General features: G+C 60.6%; 1 protein-coding gene across 13 annotated transcripts in view; it reads right to left on the bottom strand.

Annotated features, from left to right (window-relative positions):
* Positions 1–27,784, bottom strand: part of MCF2L (MCF.2 cell line derived transforming sequence like) — a gene marked incomplete at its 5' end in the record, with an annotated part of 121,613 nt that overhangs the window by 28,574 nt on the left and 65,255 nt on the right. For 7 of the 13 annotated variants that reach the window (XM_081214402.1, XM_081214404.1, XM_081214397.1 and 4 more), the window contains 3 exons: positions 5,659–5,749; positions 18,093–18,207; positions 21,277–21,360. In XM_081214402.1, the coding sequence (XP_081070528.1) occupies positions 5,659–5,749; positions 18,093–18,207; positions 21,277–21,352 (282 nt within the window). Of the gene's footprint in view, positions 1–5,658; positions 5,750–18,092; positions 19,685–21,276; positions 21,361–27,784 lie in introns of those variants that run through there. The other 6 variants (XR_014013561.1, XR_014013562.1, XM_081214394.1 and 3 more) reach the window with 1 other exon arrangement.

The raw sequence follows: 27,784 nt of genomic DNA, 5'->3' as shown, positions 1-27,784 counted from the left end.
CCCACGTGCCTAGACCCCGTGCTCTGCAACAAGAGAAGCCACCAGAATGAGAAGTCCATGCACCGCAATGAAGAGTAGCCCCCGCTTGCCGCAACTAGAGAAAGCCCGCGCGCAGCAACGAAGACCCAACGCGGCCATAAATAAATAAATAAACAAACAAACAAATAAATAAGAATAGAGTAACTATATGGAAGATTTGGGATGAAGGCTATAAAATAACATCTTTTTGTAACTTACTCCGTAATCAAGTGATTATGATAGTTTCTATGTAACCTGAAAGTAATAGTGTTTCTTTTCTGAGGCTGCCCTTCATTGGCTGAGGAACAGACAGATGGTGCGAGGACCATTAAAATGTAATCTGGAGACAGAAAAAGAGGCTGGTTTCTGAATTAATATTCTAAGAGCCTTATACAATGCAAAGACATCACCTACATTTACAAAACAGCTAAATGCAGTGGGACGCAGTAGAAGCTCTGTGGAGCCCCGATGCCTCAGGGAACGGGGTTTGAAAACCCTCCCCAAGTGCATGCTACTTTCTTAAGTTTTGCTCGAAGTCACATTTACCCAGCCTGACTATACATTTGATTTCAAACAGAGCAGCCGAAGCCTGACCAATATTTGTCTGATAGCAGTCAAAAATCACAAGTTTGTGTGATGAATATAAACTTGAAACTTGGTGTCTCAGTGCCAACAGATGAAAACCCTGGGGTCTGAATCAGAGAGGCTGACGTGAGAAGAGGCCTCCCCTCACTCCCAGGGTGGCTCCCACGCAGGTTGGGTGTGAGCACTGAGGATGGGGCCGTCTGCCCCCACCCCCGGCTGGACAGTGTGGAGACCGTCACAGACACCGTTGCGGAAAAGACATTTAAGAACGTGGTAGGAAGGGTATCTCTGGTCGGAGGACGGTCATTAGCCCGAATACTCTCCATGTTAGGGGAGCTGTCCTCCCCCGGAACATGCTGTGTGGACCTGCACTGCCCACCGGCCTGGACTCGGAGCCCCAGCCATCGACCCCATCAGTAGGCGGCCTCGGCCCTTTGAAGCCCAGTCTCCACCTGCAGCACAGGTGAGTTGAAGGGAAGCTGCATGAAGGCCTCTCCACGCACAGCCCAGGGCTGGAGGTGCCCTGTCGCCTCCACAGAGCAGCTCTGCTGAGCTACTTATTTTAGAAGCCGCAGCTCTTGAAGAGTCAACGCTGGCCTCCCAAGGAGCCAGTCCGTGCGTTATCCTCAGCCAGAGTGGTGCTATGACCCGACCCCCTCGGTGACCTGTGTTCCACCCCCAGCACCCCAGGCCCCTCGGAAGGAGCCATGCCCTGGCCCCCCGCCTTCCTGTCTGTGTTCCGAGGGGCGGATCAGCACCCCTCTGCCCAGACAAGGCCTCCTTCCCCTCCCAGCTCTCAGCAGGGTCACCTCAGCCGGGAAGCCCTCCTGGAGCTTGCACTGCTCCTGCCTTCCCTCCGCCAGGCGCTCACCAAGCTGCGCTTAGACCTCTAGCAACTAGCGCACAGGAGGAATTCATCAGCGTTGTTTAGGACACTATTAGTTTGCTACATTTGGACTATTTACCGGATGACCTAAAAATCCTGGTGCCTCAGATACGTCATGTGGTACCTTTTCTGCACACAGAAGGCTTAGGCTTTACAAGCAAAAACTGGAGTCTGCCCCCTGCAGACTAGAAACCGCTCTCCCCGTGATTTCCTTCAAGGTGTGCTCTAGGGTTCGGACTCAGCTGAGTCAGGCTGGCTCCAAACACAGATCATCACCCTCTGCTGCAATGTCCCCAGCTGCCCCCCGACTCCTCCACTAAGTCCTGTAGCTTAGAAAAAGGGGGTTCAATTTTAAACGGAATCCCAGAAGAGCATACACGGTATCTTATGAAAGATACATCCATCTGAGGATGGTCCAAACCTTGATCCAACTGTTGGACAAAGAGCAATGTTCGAACTCTCAGCTTTGGGTCTCATCCGTGGGCTGTGACCGTGAACTGTGACAGGCAAACACCCACACTGAACTGACACCCGGTGAGCTGCCGCGGGCTCTGCTCTTGATGGGGACACAGCAAGTCTGATTTTAGCGACACTGGACGTTGGACCCTCCAATGTCTTATTTTTCTATTCCAAGCTGAGGTAGAGGCAACCAAAAAAAGGAAAAAGAACACCCCAAAGTACAGAAAACTCAGCTCACGAGACAACACACATGGCGGCTTAAAATAGCCCCAAATTTCAGCGCATTATGTAAGCGCCCAGGCTCACTCGGGCGGCCAAACATGTTTGGATCAACAGCCTCTCTGCCTGCGGCCCGGGGCTGTGGTGGAATCGTTCAGGCTGGGCCGGTGCCGACAGATGTCCCCTCCTCAAGGGCTCTGGCCCAGCTGAAGCCAGGTGGTTTTCTCCCCCAAGCTCCCCTGGATGAAAGCAAAGGCCAGTGAGGCTGGCGGTCCAGGTCCACAGCAGGGGATAGCGTCGTGGGCCAGCTCCGCCCCCCTCCACTCCCCTGCATGGGGACAAGGTGTCAGCTCTGTCCCCACCACAGAGCCAGGGTGCAGCGTGGACCCCGCACCTAGCTCAGAGGGGCGTGGACCATGAACAGCAAGGCCGGGCTCGCAGTGTCCCCGCCCCCTGCGACCTCCCCGCCCGTCTCCGGTGCCCTGTGTGGGTGTCCGGCATCTGGTCACAATGTCAGCCACCTGCACTCCACTAGCCTACACATTTCTTGCTATGCTCCCCTGTCCCCAGCACTTCCTACCGTGCCAGGCACACATTAACGTCTCAATAAATGTATTGAATATATAAATAGAACTTTTGGCATTAATATGATCAGTGAATTCCTGTAACAAAAACCATTGGAGTTCAAAGAGAATTTTTGACAATTCTGCTGAAAAGTGCTAACTTCTGGGCAGTTCCAAGGCAGTACTGGGGAACCCTAAGGCTTACAGGAGAAAAATTTATATTTTTATTGTATAAGAATCAGTGCAAACGTGAAAACTAACTTTTTTTTTTTTTTTTTTTTTGCAGTATGCGGGCCTCTCACTGCTGTGGCCTCTCCTGTTGCGGAGCACAGGCTCTGGACGCGCAGGCCCAGCGGCCACGGCTCACGGGCCCAGCCGCTCCGCGGCATGTGGGATCTTCCCGGACCGGGGCACGAACCCGTGTCCCCTGCATCAGCAGGCGGACTCTCAACCACTGCGCCACCAGGGAAGCCCCTAACTTTTCAGTTATGATTTTCACAAAGTTCTGAAGATGAGCCAGCTCTCTTCAGAAATTCATCTCATTATAAACTGGATGAAGGGACTTCCCTGGTGGTGCAGTGGTTAAGAATCCGCCTGCCGATTCAGGGGGCATGGGTTCGAACCCTGGTCCGGGAAGATCCCACATGCCACGGAGTAACTAAGTCCGCGCGCCACAACTACTGAGCCCATGAGCCACAACTACTGAAGCCCACGCACCTAGAGCCCGTGCTCCGCAACAAGAGAATCCACTGCAACGAGAAGCCCGCGCACCGCAACGAAGAGTAGCCCCCGCTCGCCGCAACTAGAGAAAGCCTGCGCACAGCAACGAAGACCCAACACAGCCAAAAAAAAAAAAAAAAAAAAAAAAAAAAACTGGATGAAGAGTAAAACTATGTTTATACTTGGCCACGGGAGAGCCTGACCCTACAACAGGTCTACCTTGGGCCACTGGCAATCTCGATGATTACTCAGGTTTTAAAAATAATATATCTGTTTCTTAGAAAACAACACTGCATTTGGAGAATCTCTTATTATCTGACCAGGAGTGGCTGATCAGCTCAAGAGATATTCACAGCGCTCCAGTCTCGCCCTGGTCCGGGCTGGGTGCCGGCCACACAAAGGTGGATGGGGCTGGCTGTGGCCTCGAGGGACCACGGCGTGCAAACAGAGAATGAGGGTACCCTCCCAGGAAGGGAGGCCAGGCAGGGACTGAGTGCAGCCCTGCTCCAGGGTTGGGGGGTGCCGCTAGGGGCGGGTATGGAGGGATGAGTGGCAGCCACCCTGGCTCTGGGTGAGGGCCCCCCAGGGTGTGGCATGTGGCAAGGCCTGGACCCCACAGGGATGCCCGTGACCATCACGGCAAAGCGGCTGACTCAGACGCCCGTGCACACCACGACGTGCCCGAGCGGTGGTTCAAACCACTGATAGACAAACGCGGAAGAACTGGGCAGATTACTGGACTCGAAAATGTTATTATAACAGTGTTACCTTTTAAAACAGCAACACACTTGACTGGAAACTTCTTGGCCACCAGCTCAGGACTAATTTACTGAGTTATTGATTCAAGAAAAATGTGTTGTTAAGTCCTTTGTGCATCTGACCCAAGTGGCTTTTACAATTTAATCCTTAATTTGGGCTGTCAGGTGACACCATGCGCAAATTTATTTTAAACTGTCACATAATGAGATGGACGTGCTGGCTGTGAACTGGTGGTGGCACATCAAAGTCCTCTGTGAGCTTCTAAGGATTTAAAAACAAAGGAAAGCTGACAAGGAAACATTTATATACTATATGAATACGCTTCTTTTGAAATGTCCTGAAGTGTTTCGATTTGTTGCAGACAAACGGTGACGCAGAGAGTGTGTGCCTGGTGGGGGCGGGAAGCAAGGGCGGCGAGGGAGTCGCTTTGTCAGGAGGACGAAGCGGGGCCCGGGCAGCCCCGGGATGGGTTTGCACAGGACCCTGTCGGTCGTGAGCGTCGGGGCAGATACTGAGCCTGAAGCGCTGTCCAGAGGAAGTAATGAGGCAGCCGGGAGGAGGGACCAGTTCTCCCGCCCCATCCAGACCCCAGCCCAGCAAGAGCCCCGCAGAGGCCAGAACAAGACCCAGAGCAAGAGCCTGAGGGACTGTCCCCCTACCGGGGGTCGGTCAGGGTCACTCTGCCTGCAGAGCAGCAAACTTCCCGGTCCTCTGGCTGTGGGGAGGCAAGCGTGGGTGAAACTCAGCCGGGGAGAAGCGCGCTCCGCACCCAGCTCAGGAGCAGGGCCAAGCCGCCGCCGAAAATAAGATTAGGGGCTTTCTGCTGACTTCAGCTTCCCTCTTCAGCTATTCCCGCGGCTAAAAACGGCACAGCAGCACCGCAGACCAGCGGCTCTTCCGCCTGCAGTCTGCGGACCAGGAGGGTCTCCACGTGGCCACGAGGGCCACCAAGGACGGCTACTAGTCTGACTTAGTCGTAAGACTAAAGAAGAAACAGCCCGTTTAGAAGGAGAAAGTCACATAGGAAAAGCTGTTCAATATAATCCCCAAACTTGTCGCCTGAAGGTTTCTGTGACACTCTCATCACCCTCAAGAATGACTGCATGGTGTGTCCTGAGCATCTCACATACTCAACGTCAGAGACAAACAGGCTGGGGAGATTGTTTTCAAATTATAACACAGCCCCCGAGAGTTATAACCCACTTGAGAACACACAGGCATGCACACACGTGCACAGACATGCACACACATGCACACACACTTGTGCTAGCAACTTGAGGAAGCCAGGGAGGTGTGGGCTGGCCCTGCCCCAGGCCCCAGGCTGGTGCTCCGAGCTGGCGCCCCACCGAGCAGCACAGGCCAGAACCCAGAGTGCCAGCAGGCAGGAAAGGCCGCGTCACCCGCCCAGGAGGAGGGGGTGGGGGTCCCGGGCGCAGTACCGACACTTACCGCTATTCTCAGGATGGACGCCTTGACTGAGGTCCATTTGTCCTGCCTGCGGTCTATGACCAGGATGAACCCGATGCCAGCATCCTGCAGGCTGAGGGGAGGAGAGAGCTGCGCTCAGGGTGCCGCTGGAGGATGGGTCTTCCCTGCCATCCATCTCTGGGAAGAGCTCGGAGCAAACCGGCTCCTCCTGTGGCCCTCAGGCTGCTCCACACACTGCCAGGGGTGCCGCGTGCCAGGAAAGCATCGAGCCACCTGCGGGGCTTCCCTGAGCTTGCGGGCACCTTCCAGGGCTCGCTCTGACCCGAGACGGACGGACAGACTCTGTGTTGTTCATTTCCCAGCCTGACACCAACCAGCTCACGGCACAGGGAGGTAGGCAGGGCCCATGCTTCCTGGAGCCCAGCTGTTCCAGTCAGAGCTGGTCATCTTCCCTTGCAAGTGGACCGGCCGGCCCAGCCCTTCACAGTGAGCCTATGACCCACACGTCACGTTAGTCCCAGCATCTGGGGTCCCCGAATTCATCCACGACACAAAATCGCTCTTGAAGGCACGGCCACAGCTCAGGGAGAAAAGCCCCGAGGCGCCAGGAGGTGCACGAGCGTCTGCCGGGGACGGGAGACAAGATGAGGCTCCTCGCAGCAGCAGCATGTGTGAGAACGATGCTGAGCACCCGGTGACGACAGCCCCGTCCCCACTGAGCCTGACGCGGCGTCTGAGTCACTGCAGAGACCAGGAGGCTTCTCCCCTTGGCCGAGCCCGCCACCGTGAGCCAGCTGCAGGGCGGCAGTGCCCACGCTGGCCGATCCGCGCGGAGCAATGAGAGGGCAGGCCGAGGCTCCGACTGGAACTGCTAATTTCCAAGCCTCCGAACATACCGACGGTTTAAATGAAACCCAGAAGTACACGGGACACATAGAAATCACGCGGCTGGTGGTGGTGCTCCGCCTGCTGGGAACATCATGTAACAAAAGTCAGAGCAGAAACGGCCCAAATGCTCTCTGTCAGAGCAGCACCGGTGACGGACACACAAGTCACGCCTGTGCGGGCGCGTGCGCGCCGCTGACTGTGTGTCAGCGCACCTGAAGGTGAAAGGCTCCACCTGTCCAACGCTACCTGTTCCAGAGACAGCACAGAACTTCCGGGTAAAAGCACAAACAGAGGTCAGTTTTGATTTCTGCTGCTGACATCAGAGCGCACACAGCCAGGCCGATGACGGTCTCGCGGCCGACACGGCGCCCCCGACAGAACTGGCTTCTAATCGGGCTCAGCTCTCGCGGAGGGAAGTTTTATTTTGTTTACCACTCGGGCTTAAGTGCCAGGTACCTGGGATCACAGCCGCCTTGCCCCGCACCCCCGCCACACCCAGCAGCAGGCGATCCACATGGACGGCGGCCCCAGGGCCTGATCTGGGCGGCCAGGGCAGTCGAAGCTGAGACGGCCCCGAAGCCTGGTGCCGGCTCTGGCCGGGGCGGTCAGGAGCCCGGGGCTCCTTGGTCAGTGTCACGGGCACAAGCTTTCCTCTGGGCAGCCCCAGGCGGGCTCCTGAGGCCTCCCAGTCTCGGCCACGGGAGCCGGGGCTCAGCCCAGCGCGAGACGGCAGCGCATCGGGTGGCCGCGCAGGTCCCGCCCCGTCCACTCGCCGGTGCTCTGCCGAGACTGCCCCTCTCGGCGGCCCCTCCCCTGGGGGGACAAGTCCCACGCGGTCCCCTGACGACACCAACCACGGCGGCTTCTCCACAGGCTGTGTCTGCACTCCGCCCCACCCTCCCTCTGTCTCACAGGGGAGCTGCCCTGGATCTCACTCTTCCTAAAGTGCAAGAGACTCACTTCCCCTGAGCAGGCGGCCACCCCGCCAGGCACGGGCCCCGCCGGCACAGGGGTCTGAGACACGCTCCCAGGCCACCCGCCCATGGGGGGCTACCGAGAGGAGCACAGCCCGGGGCAGGTGCCACGTGCGGGGGACACGGGCCTGTCACCACAAGCCGGGCCGGCCGTTCCTCGGCGCCACCTGGACGGGCCACTCAGTGAGAAGCAAAAGCGGGACCCGAACAGTGTCCACCTCCGGGGCTGCCGCGGGAGCAAAGCCTGATGATGGCGGCAAGCCCGCCGCGCGCTCTATGCAGCGGCGGCTGCTGTGCGGCCGTCTCCCTTCCCCCAAGACAGAGCTGGCCCGGCTCCCCGGCACCCCTTGTGACTCCACAACAGGCCTCAGGGTGTCAGCTGTGGTTCTGGGCCCGGAACGTTCTCCCGTGGCCCCTGCGCTGACCCCGCTGCCCTCGGCGGCCTGTCACGCTCACGCACGAGCAGGGCTGGTGGCCTGGCCACTCACGGAGCACGCGGCCCAGGGCCTCGCGCCCCACCGCCCGCGTCACTTCCACGTCCCCCTGCCACCCCCACCCCCGTCCCCTGGGGTCTTTAGCTCGCGCTGCGCATTTGGAAGCCTTTACGGTAGAAAGTCTGTAACGCCAAAGCCTCTGTCACGACCTCAGTGGACGGCGCTGACAGCAAACACGATGAAGAGGCCAAGGCGCCAGCGACACAATCCCTTACAAAGAGAATTTCAAGAGAAATAGGAGGAATTTACTGGATCCACACGAACGTGTCCCGGAAGGCGGGTTTCCCAGCGAGGCAGCGATCGGCCCGGCAGCTCCCGGCTCCCGGTGTGTGAAAACGCGCAGGCCCGAGCTCTGCGGTCACCCGCCTGCGGCCCCGCGGCTGCCCAGTGGGGTCGTGCGAGGGAAGGTGTGGCCGAGGCCCCGCCCGGGTCCCCCCTCCTGGCAGGCACTGCACTGAAGCCTGGGGCTATTCTTCCCTCACTCCTCACAATGAGCCAGAGGCATAGAGAGGCTAAGTTGTCCGCCCAGAGTCACACAGCTGGGGAGCACAGACCGGGTGGGGCCCGCGGCCTGGCTCTGAGTCCAGACCCCCCAGGCCGAGTCCACCCTACGGGATAAAGCCACCCTCCCTCCCGCCCACCCCTGGGCTGCCTCCTGTGTCAGGCCAGGCAGGGCCCCTCCTCTGCAGGGGACCCGGCCCCAGCCCCAGAGGTGGATGGTGACGACGCCCGTGCACTAGCACCTGGCTGGGGGCCACAAGAGCTCTCCTCCCTGCCCCTCTCCTGTCTCCGACCACGTTTTGGGAACGCTGGCTCAGAGGCACACAGGCGTAACAGAAGGCACCTTATGTAAGGACATAGGGACCCTCCAAGGCCCCCTCTGCCCACATGACTGCAGCCCCAGAGCAAGGCCGTGTGATGTGCCCAGCCCCCAGGAGCCAGGGCTCAGCACCCCGGGGGCCCGTCACTCCGCACTAAGGAGGGTCCCGTCTCCCGTCTCCCGCGTCTGTGACTTCACATGCCCAGGGGAGAGGGCGGGTGGCTGACGCTCACATTGCACAAGAGGCCGGCCCCCAGGGTCCCTTGTGTGCCAGGCCTCGGGGTGACTGTGCTGAGGGTGGTGGCAGTGGGGGAAACTGGAGCAAGTAATCCAGAAACTGCAGCCACGTGGGCAAAAGCCCCCGGGACCCTGGACACGTGCGGCCCTGTGGACGCACGGCCGTCAGCCCGCAATGTCCCAACAGCCGCTCCGAGGGGCCACTGGATGGCTGCCCAGCCGCTGAGTGAGGCTGATGAGCTCACTTTGGGCCCAAACAATCAAAAAAGGCCCAGAGCTCACGCAGGCATGGTGTCCTCTCTAACACCCCAGGCCTGCTAACTCCTCGGGGTGGCCCTGGGTGGCCGGAGGCACGGCCAGCTGTGGTCTGACCTCCCCTTCGTCGGGCACGAGCAGCATGAGGGTGGCCCGGGAACAAGGGCTGGGCTGGGTGGGTCCCCGCAGTGAGGCCGCGGTCACCCGGCGTCACCCTGACCAGCTCCTGCGGGGCTGCACCTTGTTCTCAGACCCAACACATCACAGAGCAGGGACAGGCGGGGACACCAGGCCCGGCTTGGCCTCGCTCGGCACGCGTGGAGCTCCCAGTGGGAAGGACCACGGCTGGGGTGAGGGTGAGCGTTCTCAGGGCCACCTTGACAGAGGCCAGCTAGGCCTGGCACCAGGCAGGGAAACCAAGCTCAGCAACGGGAGCCAGCGGGCCAGGCAGGCCCTGGAAGGAGGCGCCGGCAGGCTGGCACCCATCCCAGACCGGCCTGGCAGGCCCTGGAAGGAGGCGCCGGCAGGCTGGCACCCATCCCAGACCGGCCTGGCAGGTGGCAGGGCAGCGCATCCCCAGGGGCCCGTGGGAGAGAATGTCCCGCCTCCTCCAGCGGCCCTGGCCAAGCAGGTGGGCCCTGGGGCTGGGCCAGCCCTCGGGGTGGGCAGGGGGTGGGCAGGCCAGGCAGGGGGCTGGGGTACGGGTGGAGGCTGCAGCTGGGGGTTGGGGGGCACAGGCTGGCTTGTAGAACACACGGGTTCAGGCAGGACCTGCCCCACCGTCCCGACTGCCCCTGCAGGTGGGGACCTGACGGTACTTCTTTGTCCTTTCTTCTCTCTTTTCATCCCATGTTTTGACCCTGGTCTACAGAGGTTGCGAATGTTACAAAGATTTTATTTCCCTGTCTTCCTTTTGTAAGCGAAATGCCGTAGCCCGTTTCCTCTCTGCCTGTGACTTACCTGCCAGGTTCAAACACCGTGACTTTGAACGTAGCCCTGAGCGTTCAAGCCTGAGCCTTTCTTACCTGGCTGTCTCTTCCGTCTTCTTGTGATTCAAAAGCTGCACCTGTTATATCACGTGTGCAATATGGTTCTCTTAATGCTGGTCAGCTTTTCATCCCAGAAGGCACAACGGCACGAAAAACGTCAGACCCTTTTAAAGAACTCTCTCACGCTTGGTAACGGTACCATACCTGTTCTCAAGGCTACAGCAGCCCCGTCAGGGTCAGACGCACACGGGGAGAGCAGGACCGGCCAGGGAGCCCTGACCCACAGCAGGGCCGTCACCTCGTCCTCACGACCCAAAGGAAACAGTCCACCGCTTACAAAAACAGAGGGATTTCTCCAAAGAGCCTGAAAACTTGCATTTTTTGTTCTTTATATTTGAGTTGTTTTTTCCACATCAACATCAACGTGAACATACTCAAGATTTGTTTGAACCGACGCATGTGCAGTAGTAGGAGGGTCTTTCTTAGAAAACGAAGAGGTCAATGTGCAGCCCCGGGCCCCGTCTACAGGGACCCACCTGGCACAGAAGGAAACTGGAGTATGCACCTGGTTTTCAAAGACTGATTTTAATCTATCTCAAAGCACAGCCTCCTCCAACAGACGATGGATGAACACAATGTGGTCCATCCATGCAACGGGGTATCACTCAGCCTCAGAAAGGAAGGAAACCCTGACACCTGCTACAACACGGGTGAACCTCAAGGACATGATGCTCAGAGAAATAAGCCACCCCAGAGTGACACATCCGGTCTGATTCCACTCACGCGAGGTCTTTGGAGGAGTCGGATTCACAGAGACAGAAAGTGGACGGTGGGGCCCACGCTGGGGGAGGGGAGGGGAGGGAGCCTTTCACGGGGACAGAGCTTCAGTTCTACAAGACGACAAATTCTGGAGTCTGCTGCACAGCAGCGTGCGCGTAACACCACTGAGCTGTGCACTTAGAAATAGTTAGGACGGCGAGAAGTATGTGTATTTTCCCACAACTAGAAAATTATGTTGGGGGAAAAACCCACCAAGCACACAGCTTCCTTAAATACATGGAAAGAAAAAAAGACACGCGCACATACACACACACTATCGGCCACCTCTTGGTAACAGAGCGAACTGCTCCCCCGAGGGCACGAAGACGCCAGCACCACCTCGGCAAGTCCGGAATCCCTGCTACCTGGTTACCTGCCAGAGGCTCCACGTCGCTGCTGCAGCCCCAGCTGCCTGCCCTCTGGCTCCTACCCTCCAGGTGGGTCCTGAGACCCAGCCGCTCCGCTGTCCCGACTCTGCTGCGCCCGGGGCTGCCTCAGGCACGTCCTCTGCACCTGGAGCTGAAACCCTAGATGAGGAGGCCTCTGGGCGTGGCGACCCCCCATGTGCACGAGCTGCTGGGTGCAGCCTGGGTGCTCTGATGGCAGCGAGGGAGGGGCTCCCCAAGCCCACGCCCACGCCTCTTGGGCTCCCCTCACGGGGACCTGTCGCTGTTCCCAAGCAGGGCAGGGCTGCACCCCTCCTCCCGGGCAGGTCTCTCGCCCTTCCCCCCACAGATGAAGGCCATGGCCGCTGTTAGCTGGATGCCGCCCCATCACAGCCGCGTGCCCAACAGGTGGGGGCGTCCCACTTCTGAGCTGCCCGATATGGCAGCCACTGGCCCCTGGGAACTGCAGGACAGCTAGCCCGGCCCAGGAACTGAGCTTTGCCATTTAGTTAGTTTCAATTTAAATGGCTACACGTGGCCAGTGGCTGTCACGCTAGACGGTGGTGACAGAGAAAGATCATTACAACGAAGGAAGAGTTCTGAGCCGGGCTGCCTCTGGCTCCACAGGAGAACAAGATCGGGAGGACAGAGAGACAGGACCCCTGTGGAGAGGCTGCCCCAGCAGACAGGGGTCCCTGAGCTCCAGGCCACATGGGGCAACGGGCTGAGCCAGGCCACTGGACAGCAAATGGACAGCAAACAGCAAGAACGGCCCTTGACTTGCTAATTACGCGAGCCGCGGGGAAGCATCACCCCCGGCCAGAGCGCCTGACGGCCGGTACAAACGGGCTCACCTTCAAGGTGTCCGGCCTCAGAACAGAGCGCCACACCGGCCACGTGGGGGGCAAGGCTGCAGGGGGTGGAGGGGTGGTGGCCACAGGCCAGGGCTCACCGGCCCGGTCCGTCCACACCCAAGGCTGCAGCGCAGCCGCCGAAGGACAGGCCGGGCGCCGTCTACGAGGACGCGCGCCACACGCCGTGGACCAGGGAGGGGCCGCGCTGTCCTGTCTGGTGGGGGGGCATTTGCGCACGGACGGAGCGACATGCTTGACTGTGGTTTCCTGCGGGGAGCGTGAAAGCCAACGATTTTTCACGTGTGCGTTTGAATCGCTCGGGACACGTTCATGCCGCATTTCCTATCTTTATATTCACAAGTCAACTGAAAATTCACAAGGAAATCACAGCCACAGCGAGAAGGGAGGTGCTGCCAGGGGCTGAAGGCAGGGCGAGAGGCGGCCTGGCTGCAGGGCTTGGCATTGGGTGTGTCCCGAGCGCGCGGCTGGGGGCCTCAGAACGGCATTTACAACCCTGCTCCATCCCCACGCGTGCTGCCTTTCCCCGTCACGTAGTCCATACAACTGCAAGTGGGGGCACGAGTGTGCACGCGTGGGGTGTGCACGCTTGCGTGGGGTGTGCACACCCGCTCCTATGCACGTATCAGCATTCGTGTGTGTGGTCTGTGATGCACACCTGCATGCACACGTGTGATGTGTGATGCACACCTGTGTACATGTGTGTGGTGTGTGATGAACGCCTGTGTGAGTACATGTGTGTGGTGTGTGATGAACGCCTGTGTGGGGGTGACCTCTTTGCGTGCACCTCTCCTCGGGGTGAACACGACCTGCCACAAAAGCCAGATGGGAGATGTGCCTCTGTCTCCCGAGCAGCTGGGTGATCTGACCCGGGTCCATGGAAAGTTAGCGTCCTTATCGGCGTCAAGGAATCTAGGAGCCCCTGAGCTGCGCCGTCACCGGGCTGGGAGGGACGACAGCTGTGCAGGAAGGTGATCCTCGATGTTATCTTCCAAGCCCAGGGCGAGTAGGTGCGGGACGCCCCCAGGGATCCTGCAGGACTGCCGGGTGGCAGGGCATCCAGGACGGCTAAGTGTGTCCTTCAAAGAAAAGCCAGACACCCACTGTCTCAGTGTTGGCAGCCCTAAGCCCCTATGACCTTGCGTGTGTGAGTGCACGCATGTGCCTGTGCATGTCTTGTGTGTGTGTACACCTGCACCCACAGGGGAAGCCGCCGGTGACTGCCTTCACCAGGAGAGGAGGATCAGCTTGGAAACTTCGGTTTTGCCACAGGGAGGGGTGAGAGGGGTAAGAGGCGGATGGGGGGTGGGGGGGACCCAGACTCCAGAATCGCGGGAGGAGGGGCCCTGGAGCCCGGCATCCCGGCTCCGTGACTCGCTCACAATTTACTGAGTGCTGGACCCAAGCCCTGCATGGAGACACAGGGCAGGTGTAAATGAATCAAATGGTCACAATCTTTCCTTTTTTATTGGGCAATTTCCATCAGCATAAACATGCTGTGATCTCCCTCATCTTAAAAGAAAACCTCGTCTGCCCCACCCCCGTCCCTCACTGACCATTTCCCCACCCACCTCGAGAGCAAATCCTGGAAGGAGGTGTCCACGCTCACTGCACTGGCTCTGATCCCTCTCCATGACCGAGGTCCCCCCGACTGACACCCACCCCGGGGTCCTGTGAGGACCATCCCCCCTGAGACCCCCCTGGTGGTCCTGTGAGGACCTCCCCCCTGCCAGAGGTCCCCTCACCTCCTGTAAGCCACCGTCGGGGGGGCTCCCCTCTCCCCACCCCCATCCTTCACCCCCTTTTGCTTTGCTTTTCTTCTTCCGCAACCCACACTCCTTGCATCTCATTTAATTTTCTGAGACCATGAGCACAGGATTTTACCTGTTTTGTCCCCTGTCAGGTCCCAAGGGTGTCCAGCACCGGCCAACCCTCACAGCGGTGACCTGAACGGCTCCCTCTGCCATGTGCACCCCCCAACCCCCGGCATGAGTTCTGCTGCGGTTACAGCCACTCTTTGGGCAGGGCCTGGGGGTCACGGTCACGTGTCCTTGGACTTGTCCCCACCGGCCTGGCAGATGGTGGTGATCAAGCCCTAGAGGAACCGCAAGGGTTGTAGGCCACGGCGTGGGAAGCCAGCCCCTGAGCCACGACGGGCTCCCAGGAGCAGCCCCGCGGTGCGGCCGCGGACCCGCCAGCTGAGAAATCACCAAGGCAGCCCAGCTTCTCTCGTGGAGGCATTTCCATGTTCACGTGCGTCTGGTGCATCCAGACGAGGGCTGCCCGGCAGCGTAAGGTTTCGAGATGACCCACGACTGTGAACCAGATGTAACCTGGGGCTCCTGTCCTCTGCCTGTAGTGACGGGACGAGACCTACGCGCAGGAGGGTGTATTTTTCAGAGGACAGAGGGAAGCTCGGGGCCGACCATAGGAGTTAGCGTCTCTCAGAAGCAGCCGCACGAGACGGTCCGTCCACGTGATCTGTGTTGACCTTTACAGCGCGCCTGGTCCCAGATCTCACCGTCCCGCGTGGAGGCCGTGCTGGTGCCGGGCTGTCTAGGGTAAGCCCGGCCCGTGCGGGGGGCAGGGGGGGTTCCCCCTCTTCTTGGGGCCGGCAGTGCTGGCTGCGTCCAGCAGGTGGCAGCCCCTCCCTCCCTGGGTTCCTGCAGGAGGGGAGACCTTGGCAGGCAGCGCCCGGCCCTGCTTGACCCACGGACACCGAGTGTCTCCCTCCCGCCCCGTGAGACGTGCGCTGAACCTTCTGGAAACGCAGCTGCCTGTGAGCTGATGGGCAACACCCTTCCGTACCCTTAGGAGGTCCCCCAAATCCGCCCTCGCTCGGGGCTGATCCCCCCCACCCCCGAGGAGCCCACCCAACGGCGCTGCGGCCAAGGGCTCGGAATGCGGCCCCTCCCCGCCTCCCTGACAGCCTGCCAGGCACCCGCCCCACCCCCGCTGGCCCGGCACCCAGCTGCGAAAGGACGGCGTCCGGTGCTGACGCCAGGGTTTCACTCTGTGTGAGAGGGCGTCGGGGCCACAGGAACCCCGCCCCCCATCCTCCATCAGGAGGAAGAGACGTGAACAGGACACACGCCGACCACCACGCCACACGCGTCTCCCTCGAGGTGAAGCCCACGGGTCTGGGCTGCACACGCTCAAGCCAGCCCCATGGCCAGGTCCACAGCACCACAGCCCCGCCAGGTACAAGGAGACCACCGTCACTCCTCAGCTTCAGGGGGAGCGTGTTTCTTGCCCTTGCATCCGCGGGCAGAGTCTGTTTGCGACCTTGGAGACCAAGGTTTGGAGAGGTCCCACTGCACCAGGGTGAGAACCCCTTAAAGAAGGAAACACAGGTGCTGGTCCCACCTGAAGGGGAGGTGAGCGAGCTGCGGTGAGGGACGCGGGGGGAGCCTCGGTCCCGCCAGGCCGTGGGCTGACTTTACCACCTGAGCTGCCTTTGCTCTCTGCAGACGAAGCCCACTTGTCCGGGAAATATTTACCAAGGAACCACCTGCTGCTCTTGGGACCTGCGTGCAGGGCCAGACACAGACCAACGCCGAGCTGTCAGGTAACGGGGACACTGCAGTTAAGCCCGTGAAGTCAGGGAGCCAGTGGGCCGGGGCCGGGGGGTGGCGGGTGTGACGAAGGGCCTACCAGAGGAGGGCGCCTGCAGCCCGAAGAGGCGCCACCGGGCCGAGGGAGCGCGTGCAAAGGCCCCGAGGCCAGGAGGCCTGAGGAGCCGCAGCACTAGCGAGGGTGGTGACCCGGGGAGGGAGGGCTCGAGAGGGCACAGAGGCCGGCCTGCTGCGTCCGGGAGAAGGCTAGCCTCTGAGCCAGCTAACGATGCTGCCAGACAGAACGTGACCTCTGACCTTCCCAAACCCGAGAGTGACCTGAAACCTGAGACTCCCCCACAGGCAGGGGAGGGTCACCCCACCGCACCATCGTAGGTGGGCAGTGGGAGACCACATATAGCACCCCCGGGGCCCCTGTTCAGCCTGCACTGAGCGGGCCGGTCACTGCGGCAACGCCGACCACCGAGCCCAGGGCCGGCCACCGCCTCGGCTGGGGCGGCAGGGCCGTGCCCGTAGCTACGGAGAAGGTTCATGGCAGCTTCTAACCGCAGGACTTCGGACCGTACGTCCCTACGCAGGGGCCGGAGGGGAGGAGACAGAGAGACAAGGTGGCAGCAAGAAGGCCACGGGGGTCTCCGGGCCCCTGGACGAGCGCAGAGCCCGCCCACCTTTGCCGATGCCTCTGAGTCACTGGACCCTAACCCACCAGCCACGGAGATGGGCAGAAACCTCCACGGAGCGCAGGCGGCCTCTCTCACGGCTCACGGGTGCCAGACTGAGAACAGTGCCTCGGACCCCTCCCCGGGCAGCATCCACACGGACCTTACTGCACCGTGAGCTCCACTGCCTGGTCTGAGACAGGCCTGGGGACCACGGGAGATGGGGGAAAAGACGGCCACAGGGGGACAAGAGGCACGGGCTGGGGGGCTCACGGGGCGGGGAGGAGGGCCACGCCTCGCCTGGACGTGGAACGCCCACCCCTGGGAGATGTCATGGAGGGGACCTGGGGAGCTGGCCACAAGCCCGTCCCCCGGAGGGCCAGTGAGACCAATGGGGGGGCCCGCGGTCGGCCACCAGCAGCCGCCGTCTTCTTGTTACGTCACCGGACCGCCTGGAACCGGTGCCGAGTGCACCTGCCCTGCCTCTTGCTGGCCTGTCCCCGGTGTCCCCGGTGTCCCACCGCCAAGGCTGTGCGGCTTTTCTGCGTCTCACCGCTGGGCACGCCGAGAGCTGGACCCACCGTGCCGGGTCCCCCTCCCCCAACGACACCCCCTGTGCCGCTCCACGTGGGCAGCATCCACCTTCCCGCCACTCTCCAGACCCTTGAACCTACTCAAGCACCATCCCCCGAGGTCCAGGGACCTTGTCCATGGCCTTCCTGGCTGTAACTTCACGGGAGAAGACAAGTGGAGACGCTTTGCAGGATCGCAAGCCCCCGTGAAGCCCCTCGAGGGGGCACGGCCAGCCCGAGGGGCCCTCAAGGAAGGCTGCGCACTCCCAGCACAGTGGCTGAACCTCCCGCCTCGGCTCGGCCACCCGGAGCCCGGCCCAGCGAGTTGGGTACAGAGAAGGACGGAGACGGTGGCCACCGTAACCCAAGCCTCAGAAGAGACCCCACCCCGCGGGCCCCAGGGTGCGGCGCCCAGCTCTCTCTGCCAAGTGACCTTCCCCACCCGCGTCCGTCGGGAGGGCTCCCCCAGCTTAACGCCTCCACCCCGCAGGCATCTGGAAGGATCTCCCCCAGCCTCCCCCTCCCCCCGGCACTGATCGGTGCTGACGGGACGACACTGACCAGCACTTCCTATAGGACAGGTGTCGGGCGGTCAAACTCGCTGTCGGGTCTGTTTCACAGATTAGACTTAATTCACCGAGCTGTGACCCGCCTTCCGAAACCCGACGGAGGGAGAGGCTGACGGCACCCGCGCCCCCAGTGCCTTAGCAGGGCAGCCCCTCGTCTGCTGGGCGGGAGGTCGGCACCCTCACCTTTTCCGAGGGGGGGACCCCCGGGCAGCATCACCCCCCCGCCCCTCGGCTGCTGGGTGCCACACCGCCCAGCGTGGCTGTGGGCTTGGAGCAGGTCTCCCTACCTTTCTGGAGGACGGACCCAGTTCTGCTTGAAATAAAAGAGTGACCTGTCCACACGCACCTGGGGATGCTGGTGAGATAGGTCATGACATTCTGGAACTCCTTGTCGGGGACGTCACCGAAGGCCGGGTAGTCGGGGAAGGTGATGACGGGGCTGCCGTCCTGCCCCCGCCCACCTGGGGAGAGAGAAGAGCAGCATTGAGCACGGGGGCGCGGGGCGCTGCTCCCAGGTCTCGGCAGGTCAGTCATTTCCAGGATGAAACTCACTTTCCATGTTTTGGTTTTTTTTTTTTTTTTTTTGATGTAGACCATTTTTAAAGTCTTTATTGAATTTGTTACAATATTGCTTCTGTTTTTACGTTTTGTTTTTCTGGCTGCAGGCATGTGGGATCTTAGCTCCCCGACCAGGGCTCGAACCCACACCCCCTGCCCTGGAAGGCGAAGTCTTAACCACCGGACCGCCAGGGAAGTCCCTTCCATGTGTTTTATTATGAGAGAAATGTGTGCCATCGATGGAAATATTTGGAACGAAGTGATGAGCTGAAACAAGCACCCGCTATTCTGCCACCGCGGGGGCATCGCGGGAGCATGTTTCCTCCCAAACCCACTTCCGTGCGCGTCTGTGTGTGACAGACCGCGCTGAACGGAAAGCTGGCATCCTGCTTCCTTCCTGACGGTGTGGACGTTTTCCATGCTCCACAGGTGACGTGACGAGTGCTTAAACATTGCACGTGCCATCAGGCTGCAGCCCGACGGCCCGCTCGCCCTGTGGCGACTTCGGGTAGACAGTTCCCGTCTGATGGGAGTCATCCCTTCGGCACCCTGTGTGGGGAGGTACAGGTGGAACCGGCCGGGGGGGGCACTTTTCCCAGGGGAGGTGCACCCGACACAGTTCCAGGGGGACAACGAGGCAGTGGCCTTGGATCTGGGAAGGTGAGCGCGGCTCCCCAGGGCCAGGCAGTCGGGAGGGCAGGCGCGGAGATGCAGGCTGGGAGTCTGGGCCGAGCTGTCCCACCGACGACCTGGGCGGCAGTGCAGAGGCCAGGAGGTGAGGCCAGGCGTGGTCTGCTGCCAGCCGGTGCCCTGCGTGGCAGGAGGTGGCCACCTCTGCTCCTCCGGGGCTGGGTCCTTCCCTCTTCCCTTTGAACCGAGGCTGGCCTGGCCCATCCGAGGTGGCAGAAGTGATGTCGCGTGACTCTCAAGGCTGGTCTGCGGTGAACTTGCACAGGCAGCCGGCTGCCGACAGCCTGATACAGGTGAGCACCTGGGGCCCCTTCCGAGGGCAGAGCCGGTTGACCCCTGAAGACCTCTCACCGTCCCCACCAGCACGCTCTGGTGTCCGCTGGCAGCATCTGGGCAGTTCTGGTCGTCACTCTGGGGGGTGCTGGCCTCCGGTGGGTGGGGCTGCTCTACGTCCTACAACGTCCCCCCAGTGTCAGCGGCGCTGGGCTGCGAAGCCAGCCACCTTGACCTTTGCACACGGACACCCCGGCAGGAGGTTACGGCAGTTTGGTCCAGGGCAGGCGGTGGGCACCGTGATAACTGGCCAGGGCGTCCTCACGTTGGGAGGCGGGCAGCCGGGGTGTCCTGGTGGGTGGGAGAGGGGTGGAGAGGACGAGGGCCACCCCCGCCCCCGGGCTCTGCTTGGCCAAACCGCACGGGGTGTCCACAAAAACCCAGGACGGTCCAGCTTTGTTTCAGACGTTGAAACTCAAGATGTGTTGTCTTCTAACCAATTCTCAGACTTGACGACGTGAACCAGCCCGGTCCGTCGGCCATGCTCTGGAGGTTGGGATGGCGGCGGGCTTGGTGGTCCTCAGCTCAGGGCCTGGCCACCCGCCTGTGGGCTCGCCTGAGCCCGGGGTCGCCTTCCAGTTTCCCTCAGGTGCTGGCAGAATACCCTCCCGTGGCTGTAGGGCTGGGGTCGCTCTCTGCCCCCATCGGTCGCCCACCTTCCTCCAGACACCCCGCCATAGCCCAGGCCAGCGGTGGGGTATCTTGGTCACATCAGCTCTCTTGTCCTTGGCCCCCCACGTGCTGGAGGACCTGGGGCCTGTGAGGCCCAGTAGTCAGTGACGTTGTAGCCGCCAAGCTGGGGCCGTGGTTACTTCCACAAAACCCCCTCCCCGAGCACCCAGCAGCCTCTGAATAACAAGAGGTGTGTCTGGGGGTCAGAGCCCCCTGGGGTCTCCTCCTGAGGGCAGCGGGTGAAGACCTGAAGGAAGGTCAAGGTCATGACCCTGTCCTGTTGGGGACTTTTGTTTCTCAGGAGGACACCCCACTCTCTCTCCTTCCTCCGTGAGGTGGGCGCCCCCTGCGGTGGTGGCCCCTCCAGGAAGAGCAGGATGCCATCTCCGCTGACAAACCTCAGAGGCTCAGCTTTCCTGCTCATGGGGCTCAGGCCTCAAGAGGCACTTAAACCCCAGAGCGACACCGCGGGTCCATGTGTAGGACCAGAGCCACACAGGGCACAGCCTGGGGAGCAGCTCCTGGCACCAAGGGATGGGCAGGTGAGCCCGGGGGCGCAGGACTGGCTCTTAGAGCTCAGTAGAGACCCCAACCTGCTGGCCAGGGGAAAGGGCCGTGAGCAGGGGGCCTTCATCCTCGGGCCCCTGACCAACAGCACAGGGAACCTCGGTGGGCAGGCCTGCCCGGGGGGGCGGCGAGCGCCCTGCTCCGGGCACGCTGCCGCGCAATGTTCACGGCCTTTGCAGGCCCAAGGCACCAGCACCGTGGCCGGCCGGAGAGGGCAGCAAGATGTCCCTGCAGGCTGGAGACAGAACCTGGATCCCAGGGGAGGGTGGCAGGCGGACAGGGGCCGGAGATACGGAGCGATCCCAGGACAGGCTTGTGGGCAGCGCCGGCCCCTCGCCCTTGTCGGTGGCACCCCAGGGGCTTCTCCCAGAAGACGGAGCCACGGAAGCCAGACCCCAGGCCCTGGACACTGCACGGGGGCGACTGTGCCACACCTGCACCTCCTCCCCGTCCCAGGAAAGCTCTGGAATCCAGGAGACTGCAGCCAGGAGCATTTGGGCCACGCCCCCCTGGGGACCCAACTGACCCCTGGCCGGCACTTGCCGGCTCTGAGCTGCCCTCATCACAGGCATCAGTGCAATGGGGGGTGGGCCGTACTGCACGGATTGTCCCCAGGCCCCACGACGCGGTCACGGAGGACCAGGAGGCCAACCGCCTGGCCGAGCAGACACCCCCCCGCCCCCGTCACACGCCCTGGCCTTCGCACTCACCAGACAGGTAAGCAAAGCGCTTCTGCAGCTGGTCCTGGATGTCGGCAGCACAGAGCGGGCTGATGTCGTGGTGCATGATTTCATCTGCGGGGAGAGCAAAGCAGACGGAAACACGCTGTCATTTGGAGGAAATGGCCTCCCGAGCTACGTCTGGGTCAGCCCCACTGCAGACACTCGAGGGTCCAGCGGTCACGGGCCTGGAAAAAGGGATTCCAGTTTCCAGTACAGAAACCTTTGTTTCTCAGAGCACAGAAAGCTGTGCTCTGAGTGATTCATCAATATTTAAAGTGTGGTGTGTGTCAGAAGCACAGAGAAAGGCGGAGGGAGTGGAGGAAGGGACAGGGAGGGACAGAGGGGGACAGGGAGGGACAGGGAGGGGGACGGAGGGAGAGAGGGGGACAGGGAGGGACATGGAGGGACAGAGGGGGACAGGGAGTGACGGGGGGACAGGGAGGGACAGGGAGAGACACGGAGGGAGAGGGAGAGGGAGGGACAGGGAGGGATGGGGGTACAGGGATGGACAGGGGGGACAGGGATGGACAGGAGGGACAGAGAAGGATAGGCGGGCAGAGGGGAGGTGGGGGGAGTGGGCCAGGACCGGGAGCTGGAGGACTGACCCCGAGACAAGTGCTCAGGGAGCAGACACGCTTTGGTCTGAGAGCACCTACCGACGTCCTGGGAGTGGCTGGGCCACCCTTGGGGTCCTCGTCTGCTGTCTGTGCAACAACCCACTGGTCAGAGTGGAAACCTGGCCATGGCAGTGGGTTCAGACACACATGCCTGGAGCCTCACCCCAGCCTGACACTGACCCTGAGCAGGGCGCTGAGCCGGGTACTGACAGCCGCAAGTCCTAGATCAGGGCCCCGAGTGACCCAGTCATAGCCTGGAGGCGTCGACCAGAAACACAAGGTTTAGGAAGACTCCTGCTGGAATCCAGACACGGGCGGGGTCTGCGTCTATGCGGGGCACCAGCAGGCGGCCACAGAACCAGGTCGCTCGGGGGCCTTCGGGGACCCGTGTCTCTAGTTGCTGCTAGGTTGGCACCACGTGACTGGCGGCCCACGTCTTGTATCTCCAGACCCAGGTGTCCTGGAGGGTCTGCAGCCTTGAATGTGGACACAACTTCCCCACAGAGACTACAGCTCACAAATGGCTTAGAAGTCAGCTCTCCTACACCCAGGAGAAGAGCCAGGCCCCCAGGGCCTGGAGATTCGGGTCACGGAGACAGTGAAACGCCCTCCGAGCGGATGAGCCTCCGTCCTGCAGACCAGCGAGCATGGGCAGGTGGCACAATTAAACGCACAGGCGCGTCCCCAGATCCTGGCTGTCATTTGTGGAGCTGCCGAGACCCATGGCTGGCGGCCCTGTGACTGCCTCGTGCTGATGAGGACCTGATGGGGGCCGCGTCCCGGGGCCACTCGTCCCGACAGGGCCGCAGCCCGTTCAGGGTCAGGGACTGAATGACGGGCCACGCTCAAAACACTCAGAGGCCACGACTCTGCCGGTTCCACGGGCAGCTCGGGGCCATGCCACCTCCCCTGTGCAGGGAAACGTCTCACCAGCGGCTTTCTTTCGTGGGAGAAAAACAGGGCTGGAAACAAGTGCTAAAAGAAAACCTGAAATGTTCTTAACTCCAGACGAGGTGGTTTATGGCCGTCACACCTCATTTATTTAGAACACACGTCAGGTGCGATGGATAGGCAGCTGCACGGAGGCCGGGAGGCTGGATTTTCCGCTGCCCACACTGTCGAGCACGGACCCTGTTCTCCTCAAATCCGGCCTCTGCCCGCCGGGGACAAGCGCGTCATTGAGACGGACCCCCGGGGAAGTGGGGTCGCCCTCAAGCTTGGAAAGGAGACACCCAGGGCTGCAGAAAACAGCACGGATGCTGCCAGCTGGCAAGTCCCCTGACTGGCGTGGATGCTGGGATGGGCAGTTCCCCAGGCCTCGCAAGACGGCCCTCAGCCCGCAGACCCCCCAGGACCACATCAAGACTCCGATAGGCATTTCTGCAGAGACTCTCAGACCTGGTTCCGAGCAGCCGAGTTGCAGGGCCTTCATGTGGCCCCTCCGATGAGCACACTCCCTCCTTCCTGAGCTCGCTGTGGGCACCAGAGCTGTCTGCCCTCCGTGTCCAGCTCCCCCGGACGGCAGACAGCTCCCCACGTACTAGGAGCATGGCTGATACTCCTGACCACCCCTGCCCTTTCTCACTGGCTGGACCACTGTCCATGTTAAGTTGCTTCCACAGAGGGACACACTTGGAGCTGCTGCCCCGACGTGCTTCGAGTTCCCCAACCAGCCGAGGTCCTGCCAGGCCCAGGGTCTTTGCACAGGCTGCCCACTCTGTGATGCTTTTCCCATCCCTGTTTCCTGGTCCAATCTTACTCAAGATGTTTTAACGAGATGTCATCTCTTCGCGGGGGGGGTCTTTCTCCGCCTCCTAGCCTGGCGGGGGCCTCACAGCATCCTGCATCCCCCGCGGAAGGCACCAGCCGGCCCACTCCCAGGCCAGGAGCCCAAAGAACTCGTGCTGAACGAATAGACGATGACTCCTCAGAGCTTCATTTGGAATCTGGCTAATTTGGCAAAGTTCGTTCTGACTTGCACACAGGCTGGTTCCAGAATTTCTGCCCGTTGCAGGTCCCGTGGGTGCAGACCGCTGACCACGGCAGCTGCGCCCCAGAACCCACCACCCGTGAATTTTCTTGGGCAGAACTAACCTAATTTGTGCCTTAGATCAAATGACCCAGTTTAAAAAGTAGGGTTCCTCTGCACACGAGGTCCATTCAGACAAATGGACTGTACAAAAACTCACACATGTTAAATGGTCACTGGCCGCCCCGCAGAGAGCTGAGAATAACCGAGCAGTTTCCAGCTGCCATCGAGGCACATGGCGTGGACAGCAGGCGCTGCGGTGTCGGGCACTTACTGCTTCTTTCTCCCTCAAAGACTAGGGCCTCGTCCACGATATTTCATCTTGCACTCGAGCGGCAGGTGACGGCCGGTTGAGAAGAAAGTGGAGGTGCCTGGCCTGGCCCATCTGAGGTCTGGGACGGGAAGTGGGGTCGCCCTGCCCGCCAGCTCAGGGTCAGGCTCAGGGTCAGGGGAGGCCCAGCTCCTGCACAGACCTGCTCTGTGTGCACACAATGCCTCACAGATAACCACCCGACAACAGCTTTCCTGTCGCCCAGACGTAAGCGGAGACTCCAGGCAATTACCCAACACAGAGTCACTCTGAGACGGGAGGGGTGCAGGGGGGAGAGGACGGCGCTTCCCTTCCGACCCCTGCAGGGTGGGGGCTGGGGGCGGGGTCTGCAGGTTGACCTGGCCCCTCTGGCACCAGCTCTGGGAGCCCGTCTGGAAAGGTCACTCTGTCCGGAGCACCGCAGGGGACAGACGCCCGCTCCCTGTCCGTGGCCAGAGGGAATGACCCCTCGCTGAGCTCACGACATCTCAGTGGTGTGGGGACCCAGCTCAGTTCTACATGAGGACAAAGGGGAAGAAACACCAACCGCTGGAATCTCTGGCCACAAAGCGGTCCCCTGAGTCCGGCCTGGTCTGCGCAGCAATCGGAGAGTCCGGGGGAGGGGGCACCACCCTTTTATCTTCACACCGTTTCATCTTAACACAATCAGACTCCGGCAGCAAACTTCCTTCCTCTGGCAAACTGACTCGCATATTTGCTTTCTTTTAGGACGAGGATTTCGTAACGCAGAGCAGGCTGCATGTGGCCCGTGCTGCCCACGGGAAGGGCTTCTGAGCTGCACCGTGATTGCCAGCGCTGCCTCGGGCCGAGAACACATAGAGGGTTGGGGCTCGAGAGACGCAGAGCGCGTGGACCCTGGAAATCCATGTCCAGGTGGCGAGGGTCTGGGTCAAGGAAGCCCACAGCACGTGCAGGAGCCTGGCGTTCGTGTTCGGAGGCTGGTCCCTGCCTTGCCGGTGACCTTGGATCTTGCTGAAGGGGGGACAGGAGCATGAGGAGGGCTCCTACGGAGGGGTTGGCAGCTGGCAAGAGGCCCTGGGCCCCAAAGTCCACTAAGTCCGTTACGAGCTAAGTCTCTTCCTTGTTTATATCTGGCTGAACATCCACACCCGAGGCTTTTGTTTATTTCCTACCAAAATACACCCGTGATGCCCTTTCAGAGTCCGAAGTGGAGAGTCCGTGGGGTGGCCTCACCAAGTCACGTGGGTGGGATTCTTAGTCCACCAAGACCCTACCCAGGAAGCCCCACACCAGAGCAGAGTGTGTGCAGAGGAATGGCCGCAAAGAGGCAACTCCAAGCTGGGGGACGAGGATGCCTGGGGCTCCGAACAGGCTCCGTTCCGGCCCTCGGTCAGGCAGGGACCCATAAGCTCCCCGAGTCCCTGGTCAGGCAGGAGAGGCATCTCCATGGCAACCTGTAGTCCACAGGCCGGCTCTGGGATTCAGCCCTTCGGGATGTTGGAGATCTACACTCACTTGGACTGAATCCTCTCTCACAGGCCATCCTGGGTATTTTTAACAAGTTACTCGTTACTGGATTGGCACAAACATTTCACATCACATACGATGCATCGTTAACTCAGTTCACCACTGTTCTCCCCGATTTCCTGATCTCAGGACGTGAATCCTTATGTATTTTAAAATAAAAGGCCCCATATGAGAAGATGCTTAACCAAACTCGTCCTCAGGGAAGCCCCATCTTCAGCAGAGGGGTTGGCTCCCAGGCACCCCCAGCAGAGCTCAGGGAACCAGCTGGGGCCCAGCTGGCGCCGTAGGAGCTCTCCTGCGTGGGCACCAGGGACAAACACTGAGCCTTGTGAGGGCAGGCCCTGGGGGACCACAGGGGGCACCATCCGTGCAGATGAGGCCCAGCGGCCTCCTACCACCCAGGCTCCAGACCTGCATCTTCCAAGGCCACGGCCCACTCGGCAGCGTGTCTGCAGCTCAGGCTGCATGGGAATGACTCTCCTGGGGCCTCGGCAAGGCTCATGTAGAACCCTCATCCCATCCTGCCCCGCCAGCCATGGCCTTTTCAGTTGATCTCAGACAAGTGCAGGCTTCTCAAGGCCACCCGCCCGCGGGGCTGGTGCTGATCAGAAACTCCCTCCGTGCGCTGGACAGCAATCAGAGGCCAGGGCTCCCCCAGGGTCACCAGCGGACGCGTTTCTACCTGCCCCGTCACCAACACCTGTTTTGTGAAGGTTCTGGATGTCAGAAGAGACCACCTGGGCAGTAGCTTCAGCCAGGTGGGCCTTGGGGCGCACGCTCCACACCCACGCCAGGGGCCCCGGATACGAAGCTTGCACGCACGTTTCACAGCCTGGCTTGTGGATATTCACACCGCATGCTTGGCGGTTTCAGAGCTACGAACAACTTCTTAAAAAATAGCTTTTGGAATCCTGTCCTGTAGGATGTCAACTACATCACCTCTGCCACGTCCCGGGCGACGCAGGACATGGCAGATACCTGGCTTAGACGTTGCACTGCCTGCCGATGGCAGACGGCTGAGCCCTAGCGGGCCTCAGAATCCTCTCTAACACAGGCTCCAGGCAGCTCGCCAAGCACGCAGAGACCTGCCCCGACCTGCATCAGTGACCTGCATCAGTGCGTAAGCAACCCTCACACCCACTGACCCTCACACCAGCATGGAGCATCTTTCCAGGGGCTCCACTCACACTGGGGGGGCTCCAGACTTCCACTTCTCTGCACCTTCGGCAGAGCCCACTCCCCAGTCAGGGAGAGAAGGGCTCCACAGTCGGACAAACTTGGGGAGCACAACAGAAAACCTCTTGTCTTGGAGACTCCGGGACTACCCCCCAAACTTAACTGTCACAGGTTCTTGGGTGTGCAGGGAGAAGGGGGTGCACGGCACCTCCCGACTCCTGCAGGATTCACGTTGTTGATAGCATACTTGGGGACAGGCCACCCTCGCTGGTCCTTATGAAAACAAAAATAAAGCCTTAAATGAAATTCCCACACAAGTACCCACTGAGTCAATGACACAGATTAAAGTTAAAACAAAACACCGAGGTCTCAATCAAGAAAGCAAGTGTGTCTCAAACATCTCACTGTGACCAGTGGACATAAGAGAAAGTATAGGAGAAAAGTAAGAATTTCTTAAACTTGTAGGCTGTCTGGGCAACTGGATTACTTTTAAATAGGTTCACGCAGAAAATCTTTAATCCACAGGAGAAATAGCAGTTGCGGTATAACCATTACTAAGTACGTTTAATGTACTGACACATTTAATTGTCACAACAAACCAAGAGGTGGGGACATGATTATCCCATTTTTTTTTGGATGAGCAAACTAAGGCACAGAGAGGCTGAGTGACTTGCCCGAGGCCACACAGCAGTGATGGGGCGACCACAGGTGCAGCAGAGCAAAAAAGGGCAGGGGTGCCCTCAGCCTGTGACGGCATCAGGGTGGGTGATTCTGGGGCTGGGGTTAGACAGTGGAAATGCTGGCGGCGGGGGTGGGGGGGGCGCATGTCGAACTTGGTGGGAGGCTTGGCTCTGC

The sequence above is a fragment of the Mesoplodon bidens genome (genome assembly GCF_964165515.1).
Source record: "Mesoplodon bidens genome assembly, chromosome: 17".
Classification (NCBI taxonomy): domain Eukaryota; kingdom Metazoa; phylum Chordata; class Mammalia; order Artiodactyla; family Ziphiidae; genus Mesoplodon; species Mesoplodon bidens.
The sequence above is the reverse complement of the archived record's forward strand: the minus strand, read 5'-3'. Positions and strand labels throughout refer to the sequence as shown.